The 13,308-nt window shown below is 26.0% G+C and overlaps 1 protein-coding gene across 1 annotated transcript; it reads left to right on the top strand.

Moving 5' to 3' along the window:
- Positions 1-830: 830 nt before the first annotated feature.
- LOC142334048 (uncharacterized) lies at positions 831-12,776 on the top strand. Its single transcript, XM_075381715.1, has 6 exons — positions 831-864; positions 2,790-2,869; positions 7,505-7,633; positions 9,525-9,648; positions 12,582-12,637; positions 12,743-12,776. Exons 1-6 carry the CDS (start codon positions 859-861, stop codon positions 12,774-12,776), a joined length of 429 nt encoding a protein of 142 aa, XP_075237830.1. The 5' UTR covers positions 831-858.
- Positions 12,777-13,308: the final 532 nt, after the last annotated feature.

Genomic DNA, 13,308 nt, shown 5'->3' with positions numbered 1-13,308 from the left:
CCATTATCAACTGTCTAGTATTCAAATTCATATAAAAGCAACTAACTTTTACTAGGATTTGAACTCGGAACCTTTTACTTTGAAAATTAGATCTTAAACAACTGATTTGTGACAATGAGTTAACCAGTACGACCGGACCTGTGAGTTTATATTTTTTTTATAAAAAAAGTTTTTAAAAATCAATAACATTAAAATTTATTATGATACATATATTTTTTAAAATCAAAATTAAACATTTTGATTAATATATTGTAAAACAATTGTATGTTGTATTTGTTTACTCTTGTTTATTGAAGTTAACATTTTTGAACTTTTTGTATCATAAAAAATTTTTTCATTTAATATTTTATAAGAATGTTGTCGTATTTTTGATTCATCATAACTCTTTTAAAATGATTAATTTAAAAAAAAATTAATTACAAAACTTGACCGATGTAGCCGGGAAAATTATGCAATTCATTGCTGGATTTTTTATTTTAAAATTAATTGTATAATTTGAGAGACAGCTTTGATCAATGTTTTATCATGGTTTTCCTTGATTTATCCAAGTAAATGCTGGTGTAGTTCCTCTTTTATATCTAAAAAAACAAAAAATGGAGAAAGACGAACAGAGGGGAAGGGTGAAAAAGAGTTAGATGCAGAGAATAAGTGAGCTAATTGCTGGAAAGGATTGTAGTTTATGACCAACATTTGGGCTAAACAATATTATAAATTAATAATAATAATAATTTAATTTTAATAAATTTATCTTATAATTATTATATCAAAATAGATAAACACTATAAAATAGAAAACTGTATTGATAACATAGTAAAGTACAATAAATTCAGTTTAGATGATGTTGTAATATCTATAGTCATGGAGGTAAGTAAATAATTATGTATTCATAAATGTTCATTTACTTATTATTAATAATTATTAGCATTATTAAAAAAAGGAAATTAAAAATTATTAATTTACTAGTTGCACAAGTGTTTTAAAAAATACACTACTACGACAATTTTTTTGTAAGTTAGTAATTTCAAATATTACATACCTTTTTTTACCATTATTAAATTATTCTGCATCCTTAAAATGATGGCACAGATATTTAATAATTCGATCTAGTTAAATGTACCCTGGTCAATATGTTATGATATATAGTTGGACTACATTTAAAAGGTAGAATAAATTTTCAGTATATAAAAGCCAACTATCAAATCAAGACTTGATAGATACTAATAAAAATTTAACAAATTAAAAAACAGCTAACAATTTTTATATATTTGTTTTTATGAATATCCTATTTTTGCTTTTAAATTAACAATATTTATATCTATAAAAACCAAATAACAGAACTGTTTTTGATTATGTAGTATAATAATTTGATAAACAATAAAAGCCTATTATGTTTCCAGAGCCATTTTTAATAAATTTGGTTTTAAAAAAAAATTTTTTTTTTATCACTAAATAATAGATTATGTCAGGAGTGGGGGTAGACATGCTACTCCATGGATAAAAAAGAAACTGGTCCAACATTTACCTGGATAAATCAAGGGAAATCCTGATAAAGTTTTTATCAGAGCAGTGTCTCAAAATACATAATTAATTTAAAAAAACACCCATTCTCAAATTAATCCAATTCTATTAAAGTAAATTAAGGTTCTTTTTACATCATAAAACAACAAATTCTTATATAATTTTTCTCAAAATTAATTTTAATTGAAATACTTCTTCTGGGTTTTATATAATTTTTCTTTCGATACAGGTAGAGAGTTCTTAATAAGCTTATTTATATTTTATAAAAAAAAAAATTTATTCAATGAATAATAGTAAAAAAAAATAATCGTTAATAAACAATGTTTGTTGCAGTTTTGGTACAGGCCGTTGCATTTATTGATGGAAAATGATTGCAATAAATAATTTCACTTAGCATATAAGGAAAACAAAATTCAATAAAAACAATAAAGGAAGTTAGGAAAGAACAAATAATATTTTGAACACATTTAAAGGGTAAATTTAATTACATCCCAAGAAGTTTCATAAAATGTATATCAAATTTGAATAATCTCCATTATTAAAATGAAATAAATTTTGAAAAATATTTGGTTAGATTCCATAAAAAACGTTAATTTCTCCCTAAAAAAAACCTCTGATCCATAATAAAATAGTTACATGTCAAAGAAGCATTACTATAAAAAAAAAAAGTTTCAATTCATCACTGTGACTCACTGCATAAGCATGTATGAAAAATACACCACTACACATCCTGACCCCCTTAGAGAACTCAGATACACTATTACAGCATACTAAATTTCAATGAAATTGATTTAATATAGTTTTGGAGATTTTCAAGCCACAAATTTTATACACAGGCTTATTAATAAACAAATATATATATATATATATATATAAAAAACCACAATTTAAATGAATGGTATTCATCATACCTCAAAATGTGAAGAAAATTCATTTTCACCTCCCACTCTTGCCATGCGATCTAAAGTATACCTACTTTTCTTCGAAAAGTTTGTAAAAACATTAGTACTAAAAAACATGGTATGAGTTTTATAATATTTAATATTTTTGTATGTATTTGACAAGACTATATTACATTTCATTATCCAGAGTTAACAGTTAGTAAATAAACTGTACCAACTATTTAATACCATTAAAAAAACCTTTTACATTTTTATTCCAATGATTTACTTTAGATTTAAGCAACTTATACGTGACGCCAACCTTATTTATATTAACAAAGATATACAAATATTAAAAATAGTACACATTTATGATTTTAATTTTTTCAGGAAAAATTGGTCAGTCCGCAAAATCTCAATAACTCATCGTCCTCATCAGGTAGTGATAGAGAATATATCTGTGCACCCGAGTAAGTTAATAATATGATTTTATAATACTTTAATTACTTATTTAAATATAAATTTATTAATTTTATAACAAAAAAATTACAATATTAATGAAGAAAAAAATAATTTTTTAAATAATGTTGATAATACTCGTTAAAGTGTTTAAAAATAATAATTTTAAAAGAATAATATTTTTTTTTAATTAAAAATAATTATAAATTAAACTTTTAAAAACTCAGTAAGAATTTTGCTGAACTTTCTACCCATTATATAAAAAAATAGCTTATTTTTTCAAAAAAAAAACATAAATTTTTTTATACATAAAGTAATGAAAAATATTGGATTATTTACAAACAAATAAAATAAAATAATAAAAATATATTTATTTGTACATCTACTCACACAAGTATGAATTGATAAAGCTAATAAGTTTCCATAGCTTTATCTACAGATCTAAGGTAAATAACTTAGAAAAAATCAACAAATTATCTTTATAATGGTTTATATAAATATCAATTACAAATAAAATTATCTAGAAAATATATGCACCACAAAAATAGCAGGCAAAATCAATCTTAAACATGGTTAGGAATCAGTAACTTTGATACACTAAATTCAAAAAAATATATAGTTAGTGTGGTAATTTCTACATATTATATAAAAGTTATAACATAGAATTTGGAGATTTTTGATAAATGAACTTTGATTTATTAACGAAAATAAAGGGTAACACAAACAAATATGAATAAACAAAATTTATTTCACACTTTCTTTAACCCCCAGGGTCAATAAAAAGAGAAATGTGATTTTTACATGATTTTATAACTTCCCCTTATCGAAATATTTATAAAAAATGTAATTAAATTGATTTAAAGAAACAATTTAATAATAAAATCACATTTTACTGGGAATCTGAGTTGTCGAAAAATGAGAATGTGATAAATTATTATTAATTATTTCACTAGTGTATATATTAATAAGTATAATAATAACCTGCCTGTTGCAGGGAGTTAATACTTTTTAGAATTAGGGAATTGATTCATAAAACAGTCACACATTACTCCTTTATTATTTATAACCTCTTTGATGATTCATCGAATTATTAAAAATACTGACAGAAAAGATATCGTCATTACCTAGTGTTCTTACCTGGTGGGAGGTTATTTATATTAATTAATTGATTTTGTTTGTAGATATTTTATAATACTGAAATGATTCTTGATTCAAAATTAAAACAGAATTTTTCTGTTATATTTTTGTCTGTTTTGATTTTAACAAAAGTTAAATTTCTTACACTTTTATATTAAAGTTATACTGTCGTAATTATATTAAACTATATTAATTATAATCTATATTAAACATTATTATATCACTTTATCGTATTATATTATTAAATATTATTCTATATTAACCTTATATACAGAGCAATCATTTTATAGTGCACATCATAATACTGTACACTATAATTCCAGTATGGATTATAATAAATATAGAGATACTCAAATTTGGTTTGATTCATGGAATGTAGTTATACACGACTGGTAATGTCTTACAGCAAGTGTTGGAAATGTCTACCATTTTCCTGAAGACATGTTCAAACTCTTTGGACTATTTTTTTTGACACTCTTTGTAGGATGACATCAGGGCTAAAGGAATTTATCTAGTGATGACTCGCTCCTGGTTTTGTAAGTATGTGGGTTTGCTCAATAGACATGTTCTTTCAAAACCCCCAGAGAAAGAAGTCTACTGACAATAAATCAGGGGAATGAGGAACAACAGACCTTTTGAGATCATGCATTCACCAAACATTTCTGCCTATGTGCTACAAGACCATGTGCTCTGTACGCACAAAAACGATTATTACACACTGCACGCTATTGCCAGCTACCAGTATGTTAGCAAATTATGTAGCCAACACCTCTCTTTTTCTGTTTAGCCTCCAGAACCACTGTAAGGTATTACTTCAGAGGATAAATGAGAATGATATGTATGAATGTAAATGAAATGCAGTCTTGTACAGTCTCAGGTCAATACATTCCTGAGATATGTGGTTAATTGAAACCCAACCACCAAAGAACATCGGTATCCACGATCTATAGGTTACAGGTGTTTGGTACACCTAAATCATAATGAAAATCTGTTTCTAATGACCCTCAATATGATACAGGTTTCAGCCGCTTAATTCAAATGTTGTAGTACAATCATACAAAAAATTTTGATTTTTTATTAGGGATGTTTTCCTTTAAATGTAACCATTTTAGAGCTATAGATTTTCAAAGGGAAAAACTAGTTTGGTGGTCAACATAATTTTTTTTCATCACTCAAAACTGAAAAAAAGTTTTAATCTTTTTCATTGAATGAGGATGATACGTATGAATGTAAATGAAGTGTAGTCTTGTACAGTTTCAGGTCGACCATTCCTACTAGATTGTGGATACCGGTGTTCTTTGGTGGTTGGGTTTCAATTAACCACACATCTCAGGAATGGTCGAACTGAGAATGTACAAGACTACACTTCATTTACACTCATACCTATCATCCTCTGAAGAATTATCTGAACGGTAGCTACCGGAGGCTAAACAGTAAAAAGAAAGGTCGACCATTCCTGAGATGTGTGGTTAATTGAAACCCAAAGAACCCTGGTATCCACTACGTAATATTTAAATCCATATAAAAGTAACTGCCTTTACTAGGATTTGAACCTTAAACTCTTGATTTGAAATCAGCTGATTTGCGATGACAGGTTCACCATTAGACCAACCTGGTGGGTTATATAGCCTATACCTAGACAAATATTAACTAACTTTCAAAAAATTACTAAAACGTGGTTACTCAATGTCAGTGTGCTCATTTGCGCGATAAATTAACTCACTGTATTAAATTAATCTCTAAAAAATAAAATAAAATTATATTAAATTTTGATGCAAAATTTTATTTGTTTATTACAATTTAGGGAAGGTATTGTAAATTACATTAAACCTAAACAGAACTATGCTTTGTGACAGCAAGATATTTTTGTTTTACAACATTTTTCTCAAATGTAAATAGTGACATGCAACCTAATTTATTAGATTTTTCTGATTAAATCTCATATAAAACCATCAAATTTACCTCTCAATTTAAGTTTTAAGAATTTCATTATACTGCATTTTTATTCATAGAGAAGAAATCAGGGTAACATTTTCCAAAAGCTTCAACTCGAAAACAAAGCATTCTTTAAACCCATGTTTACATGAACATTTTTCTTTATTTTCACTTTTAGAATATGTTCTGAAATGCTTTTTTTTAAGTGTTACACACTATGTATGTTAAACAGTTAGATGTTTGCAGAAATTTGTTGAGGACCATCATTTAATAATTTTGAAAACTATCATTCAGCATGACATTAGTTAAATAAATTATTAGTTATTGTGTATTATTATTAGTGTTATTTATTATTGTGAAGGCTGTTATTATTAGTGTTTGGGCCACTAATTCCAACATTTACTGTTTAAAGTTTGTTATTTAATGTAATTCTTAAGATAATAAAAATTAAAAAAAAAAAAAAATACTACATGGTGTTTTATCTCGTTTTATTACTACCACAATATTTCCATTTTTAAAATTTTATTGCTTATAAATCGAAAATGACGGTAAATTTATTGAAAAACTGTTTTGCCATCGTTTTTATCATAAAATTTTACATTCAAATCAAGCACCACATGTCTATCTTCCTATTTAAAAAAAAAATTTGATTCAATGTGGCTGTGTCCAAGATAGTAGACAAAAATTTTAAACACCATAAAGTAGGAATTTTGTAACTGTGTAGATGTACATTTTTCATTTACCTCCTAATATCCCTCACTTTTGAAAAATGATGCAATTTCCATACTTTAATATCACTTTATATATATATCTTTAATGTTTCAAGAATTTCCCTAGAATCTTACAAGTATACGTTGTGAAAAACATCAGGAATGATTTTGCTTTTTCTTTTCTGTCTTACTTAAGCATTTGAGAAGCTCCCTTTTCCTTATCATAAAAAAATAAGTAAAGTGCAAACCTGCTCTCACTAAGATGTTAACAAAATACTTAAATGTCCCTAATCATTAAAAATTATTAATATCATTCTGATAATAAAAAAAAATGGGCCAAAATTTATTTTAAATTCAAATTTTGACAATAATTATCCAAATAACAAAGGTTGATGGTTCCTGTGTAAGACAACAGTAGAAGGTTGCAATCAGAGAGTAGATCAGTTGCTGCCCTGACTCCAATCTAATAACCAGCTTGGTCATTGCTTTTTTATTAGAGCTTAGTAGAATGGTGATCTTTGTAAGTAAGTGAAATTGTCAAAAATGTGACACAGTTTTTAATGAAGTTTTAAGACATAAGACTTCTAAAATCAAATCATATCTAAATATTAGATGATTTAACAGACTTCATTTTAAAAAAAAATGTTGTATCTAAAATTTGTACAACTATTTTAAAGAACAATTATTCTAATATTTTTATTTTTTTCCTAATGTGTGTATTGTAATCTGTTCAACTAGTAACAATAAGCAACCCCCCCCCCCCATGCACAATAAAATGAGGATATGACATGGCCTAATATCATTTACACGGGCTAATTCTAATATGAGAAAAAAAAAATTGATATATTTTACTTTATTTAACAGACAAATGACTGTACGTTCATGTGAAGTATGGAATGAGTTACCAGAAGAAATTAAAAAAGATCCAATATTAGCATCATTTAGAGAAGGTTACCGATTTCATTATAAAAGAAGCGAAAGTATTTCACCAAGGTAATAAAAATAATATAGTAGTATTTACTAAATATTTCAATTATTTTATAGAATGGTGAATTATTTCTAATTCTTGATGGAACATTAAATTAAAAAAATATATATATAATAATGATCTTGACCCAAAAAAAGTCATATAATTATTTTTGGTTATACCAAAATTGGTTTACTGGTATATACTGGTTTTTTAAGAAATTTGATATGTTAACTTCTGAATATGTATCACTGATGCCAAGTAATTTTGATTAAAATTAGTTACCGAGCGGGGAGATATGGTCATCATGTGGTCCAAAATCACAAGATTTTACTTAAAAAGTAAAATGATTTTTTTTTACATAATTTAATGTTCCACTTAACGTCTCCGTAAATAATAATCTACTGTATCCATAGTTGAATAATGTTTTTGGGAAAGTTAACCAGAAAAGAACAGAGTAGATCATGTAACTCTTTGCTCATTTTTTTCTTTTGTAAATGAATTAATTAGTTCTTGTAAAAATTAAACAGGATTATCAAATTAAATTTAATGGGACTTTTCCTAAAAATAATATTGCAAATTAAATTCATCAAGAAAGAAACTGATAAAAAGTTTCTAATTCTGATAAATTGTAAAATATATTCTTCATTTATTTAATATTTTATATTGTTAGATTACAAAGTTAATAACATTTTTTCTTTCATAGACTGATAAAACTACATTTCCTTGTAACTTTAGAATAGAAGCTATAAATATATATTTTTAAATATTTATATTTTTTTAATAAACAAAGATGTTGATATTATTTACAAATCTGATAATTCTCAAGGTAAATGTATTAAGAATAAAAAAAAGTAAAACTGATAAGCTTAAAAAATCAGCAGTTTACAAACTTTAATGTGATCCCTGTTACAATGTTTATATTGGAAGACAAGTAGATTTTTTGAAAAATGCATAAGGGACCATAAATCTTGTTTTTCCAATAATAACAGAGTTTCTAATTATGCTTATTGTTTAGTAGATGAGAATCATGTTTTTAATGGTAATTTCAAAATACTTCATGTTGAGAATAAAGGTTTGAAACTGGACCATTTTTAATCACTGAAAATTTAATAAATTTAAAAATTATAATTTACTTTTAAAAGATCATTTAGTCTTGAATAATTTTCCATTGTTGAACTTATGGATGTGATATGGGCTTTTTATCTTTATGTAAGTACCGCCCCTTTTCCTGAACTGATCAATAGTATTTAATGTTAAATCTATATTACTGATTCATACATACATACACTCCCTATTATTGCTTTTTATTTTTTGAATTTTATCTCTAAGTTTCTGTATACTGAAACAGCTGTTGCGATTTTTAAAATAATTTTGTAAAAATTTAATAACATATTTGTTTATTTTCTTTTGATATTTCTAATGATGTAACAGTAGTAATGCTTTAAATGCACTTATAATAGAATTTAGAAAAATTATTAATGCACAATACATATTACGAGTAGATTTGGCCAACAGTACTGAAAAATTAATAAAAAGAAATTGGATAACATTTATTTACTTAATTTCAAGGCAACAAAACCAGTTAGTTATTTTATGGCAGACATATTTTTTAGTGTATAAAATTTGCCAAACCTGATCAGGATTGAACCCAGAACCTTACAGGTGAAAGGCAGAAATGTTACCACTCCACCGTGAAGGTTTATTAGTAGAAATAAAAACTTCTACCTTTAAGAGACTTCTATACTAGTAAAAAGAAAAATTAAGTTGAATATATATATATATATATATATAGATTTATTATTAATTTAAAATAAATTTAAATTAATAATAAATATATATATATATATATATATATATATATATATATATATATATATAGATTTATTATTAATTTAAAATAAATTTAAATTTCAGGAGTAATGAAGAACAATCTGTACCAGATGAAGAATTGGATGAAGAACCAGATGCAGTAAAAATATCACCATATAATCGTTATACTAAATTAACTATTTTAATTGCTTCCTGGATATTCTTCACTGTAAGTTATTTATTCTTCTTTGCCATAAGAAAAATGTGCTACTTTTATTTGTTACTGATTTTTTTTCTTTTTAGCAGCAAGGTAGATTTACAGACAAAAATATTGAGAGTTTCAGCTCTTTATAATATTGTATCTGTTACACAACTGCAGAAAACACTTTTGTTATTCACAGTTACAATTACATATAGGATAGAAAACTTAGTAATTCATCATTCTCAGGAGATGATGAAATAAGTTAAATGTTGGGATGGGAGAAAATTTGAAAGGACATGCAGTTTGCATTCTCAAATTCTTGGTATTGTAAAATTAAAGAAAACTGTATATGCATGTGTGCATGTAGGTATGTATGAATATATATCTAGTATTGTATTATACATTTCTATATACACAAAAGAACATGTCCTGACTGATTGATTCATTAACACCAGCTCAAACTACTAAAAATAAATTGATGAAAAATTTGTATACATGTTTATCTTATGGTGTAAGAGCACACTAAGAAAGTATTTTTTGAAACTCAGAGTTTGAAGGAGTAAAATGGAGTAACAATGAGATTTACTATTTTTTTCTAATTTCTCTGTAACAAATGAAGATATCAACTTGACTTTTCAAGTGTCTAATTTTCATGTGGATATCTAAAAACTAATTTCTAGATTTTTTGAAATTTGACCTTGAAAGGGATGAGGAAACAAAAATATTTTGAACAATAATGGCAAATTTTTCCCATTTCCGGCTATACTAAACAACATGCTCATTAGATTGGGACTTGCAAATACTCTTCAGATAAATATCTAAAAACCATTTTCAGGTTTTTAAAAATGTAGATTTTTTTTAAGGGATGCGACTGTGTACGCAATTCAACAGACACAGCCACTGTTGCTGTATGCACGATGTGACTGGCCTCCAGTTATTTGACTAAAAAACATAAAAGTAATAAACATAATAAAAGTAATTAAAAAAAGAATCAAAACGAAGTACGGTCACTACCTTCGTACAGGTAACCAATTATAACTAATATTTTTTTATGGAGATCGACTGTTTTGGAACCCGCATTCTTAGATCAATCAAAGTTAAGGCCTGTACTGATCAAAATGTAGCTGGGAAGAAATTACTCTACACTGATAGTGTTTATAAATGGAACAAGGTTTAATTTGTATTTATCATTATTATTCTCACAAGCTTGAGTTTAATGAACACAAGGAAGTTCAGAGGGCAAAGTCCCCTGACTTGTCGAAGCCGTAACAAGTCTGTTAGAATATTTATTTATATAAAATATGTCGTAACTGATTCATAATCAAGATAAATTAATCTGTATACACGTTCATCTTACGGTGTAAGTGCACACTAAGAAAGGATTTTTTAAAATTCCGAGTTTGAAGAGTTAAAATGGAGTAACAATGAAATTTACTTTTTTTTAATTTCTTGGCAATAAATGAATATATAAACTTGATTTCTGGTGTATATAATCTTCTTTTGAATAAATAGAAAGCAATTTCTATATTTTTTTGAATTCGATCTTGAAAGCAGTGAAGAAAGGTAAAAAAATGTCGAAGAATCATTGCAAATTTTCTTAATTTCCAACTATACTAAATGAGATATTCAGTTGATTTGCTCTTGCAAATAAATATTCTCAAAATAATATCTAAAAACATTTTTGGGTTCAATTTTAATATTTTAAAGAGTAAAAAAACATAAGTTATTTTTTTATATTTTTGCAGTTTTATGTTACCGCTATTGAATCGATCTTTATGAGATTTGGTAACATTATGATGGTTATTTATGTTTGTAATTCTGGTTATAAATTTTGCGAATGAAGCTGCGATGGGAAATCTAAAAACCAATTAGCAGGTACTGCACTAACCAAACTTTTGCTCTGAAGAAAGTACATTACTTTTATAAATTGAACAGACTTTAATTTTTATTTACCATAATTATTCTCACAAACATGAGTTTAATGATCATGGAGGGGATCCAGACGGGAAGGTTGTTTACCTCTGATCGCTAGAATATATATAAAATTTATTCTTAATTTACTTAAAAACAAAAAGAATTTTGATAATTTATGTTGCTGCCGTCGCCCGATCAAACGATTGATTCAACCTCAACCGTCAACTATTGAAAAGATTACGCCAATAGAGCGAGAATAGCGACCAAAATCTATGTATTGGAAAGACGTCGTCTCCCGTCACAGCTACATCAATCCCAACACGTATTATTGATTTTGTACTGTTGGAATAAATTTTCTTCTGTCTCTACGTAACTTTATAATCGTATAAATTTGACTTCAAAAGTGGCCTGTGAAAATCACTTATTAAATTTTTTTATCTAGAAAAAACAGAAGTTCTAAAGTGACGTTATTTTGACTGCTTGAAAAATAGTAAAAGGTAGTCTATCAAAATAGCACTTATTTGGTTAAATAAACTTCAGTTGAAATATAAAACAAAGGTTGTTTTATATTTGCATTAAAATACGAAGAAATTTTTTTCCCTAACCCTTTATAATCTTTTACTGTTCTTCCACAACATTAAAATTAGACTATCAGAAAAACAGATGAAAAATAAAGTACTTTTAAATAAATATTGCTTTTTTTTATTCCATAAAATTTTGTTCAAATAAATTTTAACTCAAAAAAAAACCACAGAAAAGTACAAGTTTTAATACAGTATAAAACAAATTATTTCCATTGAGTGGTTTAGTGTTAAAGCAAATAAAATTTATTTATGCACTAACAAAAGGATTGACACCCAAAAGTAGTTGTTAGACGATAATGAATTTTGAAATGTACAAAAATGCTGTACAGGATGGGGATTTGAATCTAGGAATCTTCAAATGAAAGACAAGAGGTTCTATCACTCTGTCCTGGAGATTGGCATAATTAAACACAAAATAATTGTATTTATTTATATTAACTAAATAAAAGAATTCTGTTTCAGGTTATTCTGATGACTAAACAGGAACATAATTTAATCACAATGCATCAAATTTCAGTGCCAGAAAATAAAATAAGAAATATCCTTTATCAAATAAAAAATATTAAAGCTTTTAATTGTATAATTATTTATATTTGTTTTATTTTCATGTTTAAAAAAAAAAGGAAAGATAAAGAGGTATGTATTGAAACAATTTGAAATCATTCTTGAGGTCAATTTTATGATTAAAAAGTATTAAGAAGTATTAATTTAATATACCACCAGCTAATTTTAATATTAATTACTAAAATATTTACAAAGTAAAACCACCTTATAGAAATTGATATCATTTATTTATTTTATTTTTGCTTGATATCACCTAATAAGCTTCAATCTTGTGCGTGGGATATGGAAATGGGAGTTTTAGCATAAAAAAATACCATGCCTGGCTGGGATTCAAACCCAGGACCTCTGAATGATAGACCGACAGTTGATTTTTTTTGATTATTTTGTTTCTTTTAGGGTACACTAAACAAATTTTTTAATTTTTGGTTACATAATAATACATTATATAGATCATATCAGAAATGGTTAGGTATGCTAATTCATGGATAAAAAAAGGAACTGGCCCTATTAGGTTGGATATATTCCTTAATCCATCTAGGTAAGAGCAAAATCATAGTAAAACCTCATTAATTATAAAATAAATAATAGAATTGGTTAACGACTATTAATAATTAAAAATTACAAT

The sequence above is a fragment of the Lycorma delicatula genome, chromosome 13 (genome assembly GCF_047948215.1).
Source record: "Lycorma delicatula isolate Av1 chromosome 13, ASM4794821v1, whole genome shotgun sequence".
In the NCBI taxonomy this organism is placed as follows: Eukaryota; Metazoa; Arthropoda; class Insecta; order Hemiptera; family Fulgoridae; genus Lycorma; species Lycorma delicatula.
This window is presented reverse-complemented; position numbering and strand designations above follow the sequence as displayed.

What these genes read in the sequence shown, in the direction of transcription:
- LOC142334048 (XM_075381715.1), top strand. An exon ending in GAATATATCTGTGCACCCGA is followed by an intron (nt 2,870 to 7,504) that starts GTAAGTTAATAA and finishes TTTATTTAACAG; the next exon opens with ACAAATGACTGTACGTTCAT. An exon ending in CTTCCTGGATATTCTTCACT is followed by an intron (nt 9,649 to 12,581) that starts GTAAGTTATTTA and finishes ATTCTGTTTCAG; the next exon opens with GTTATTCTGATGACTAAACA.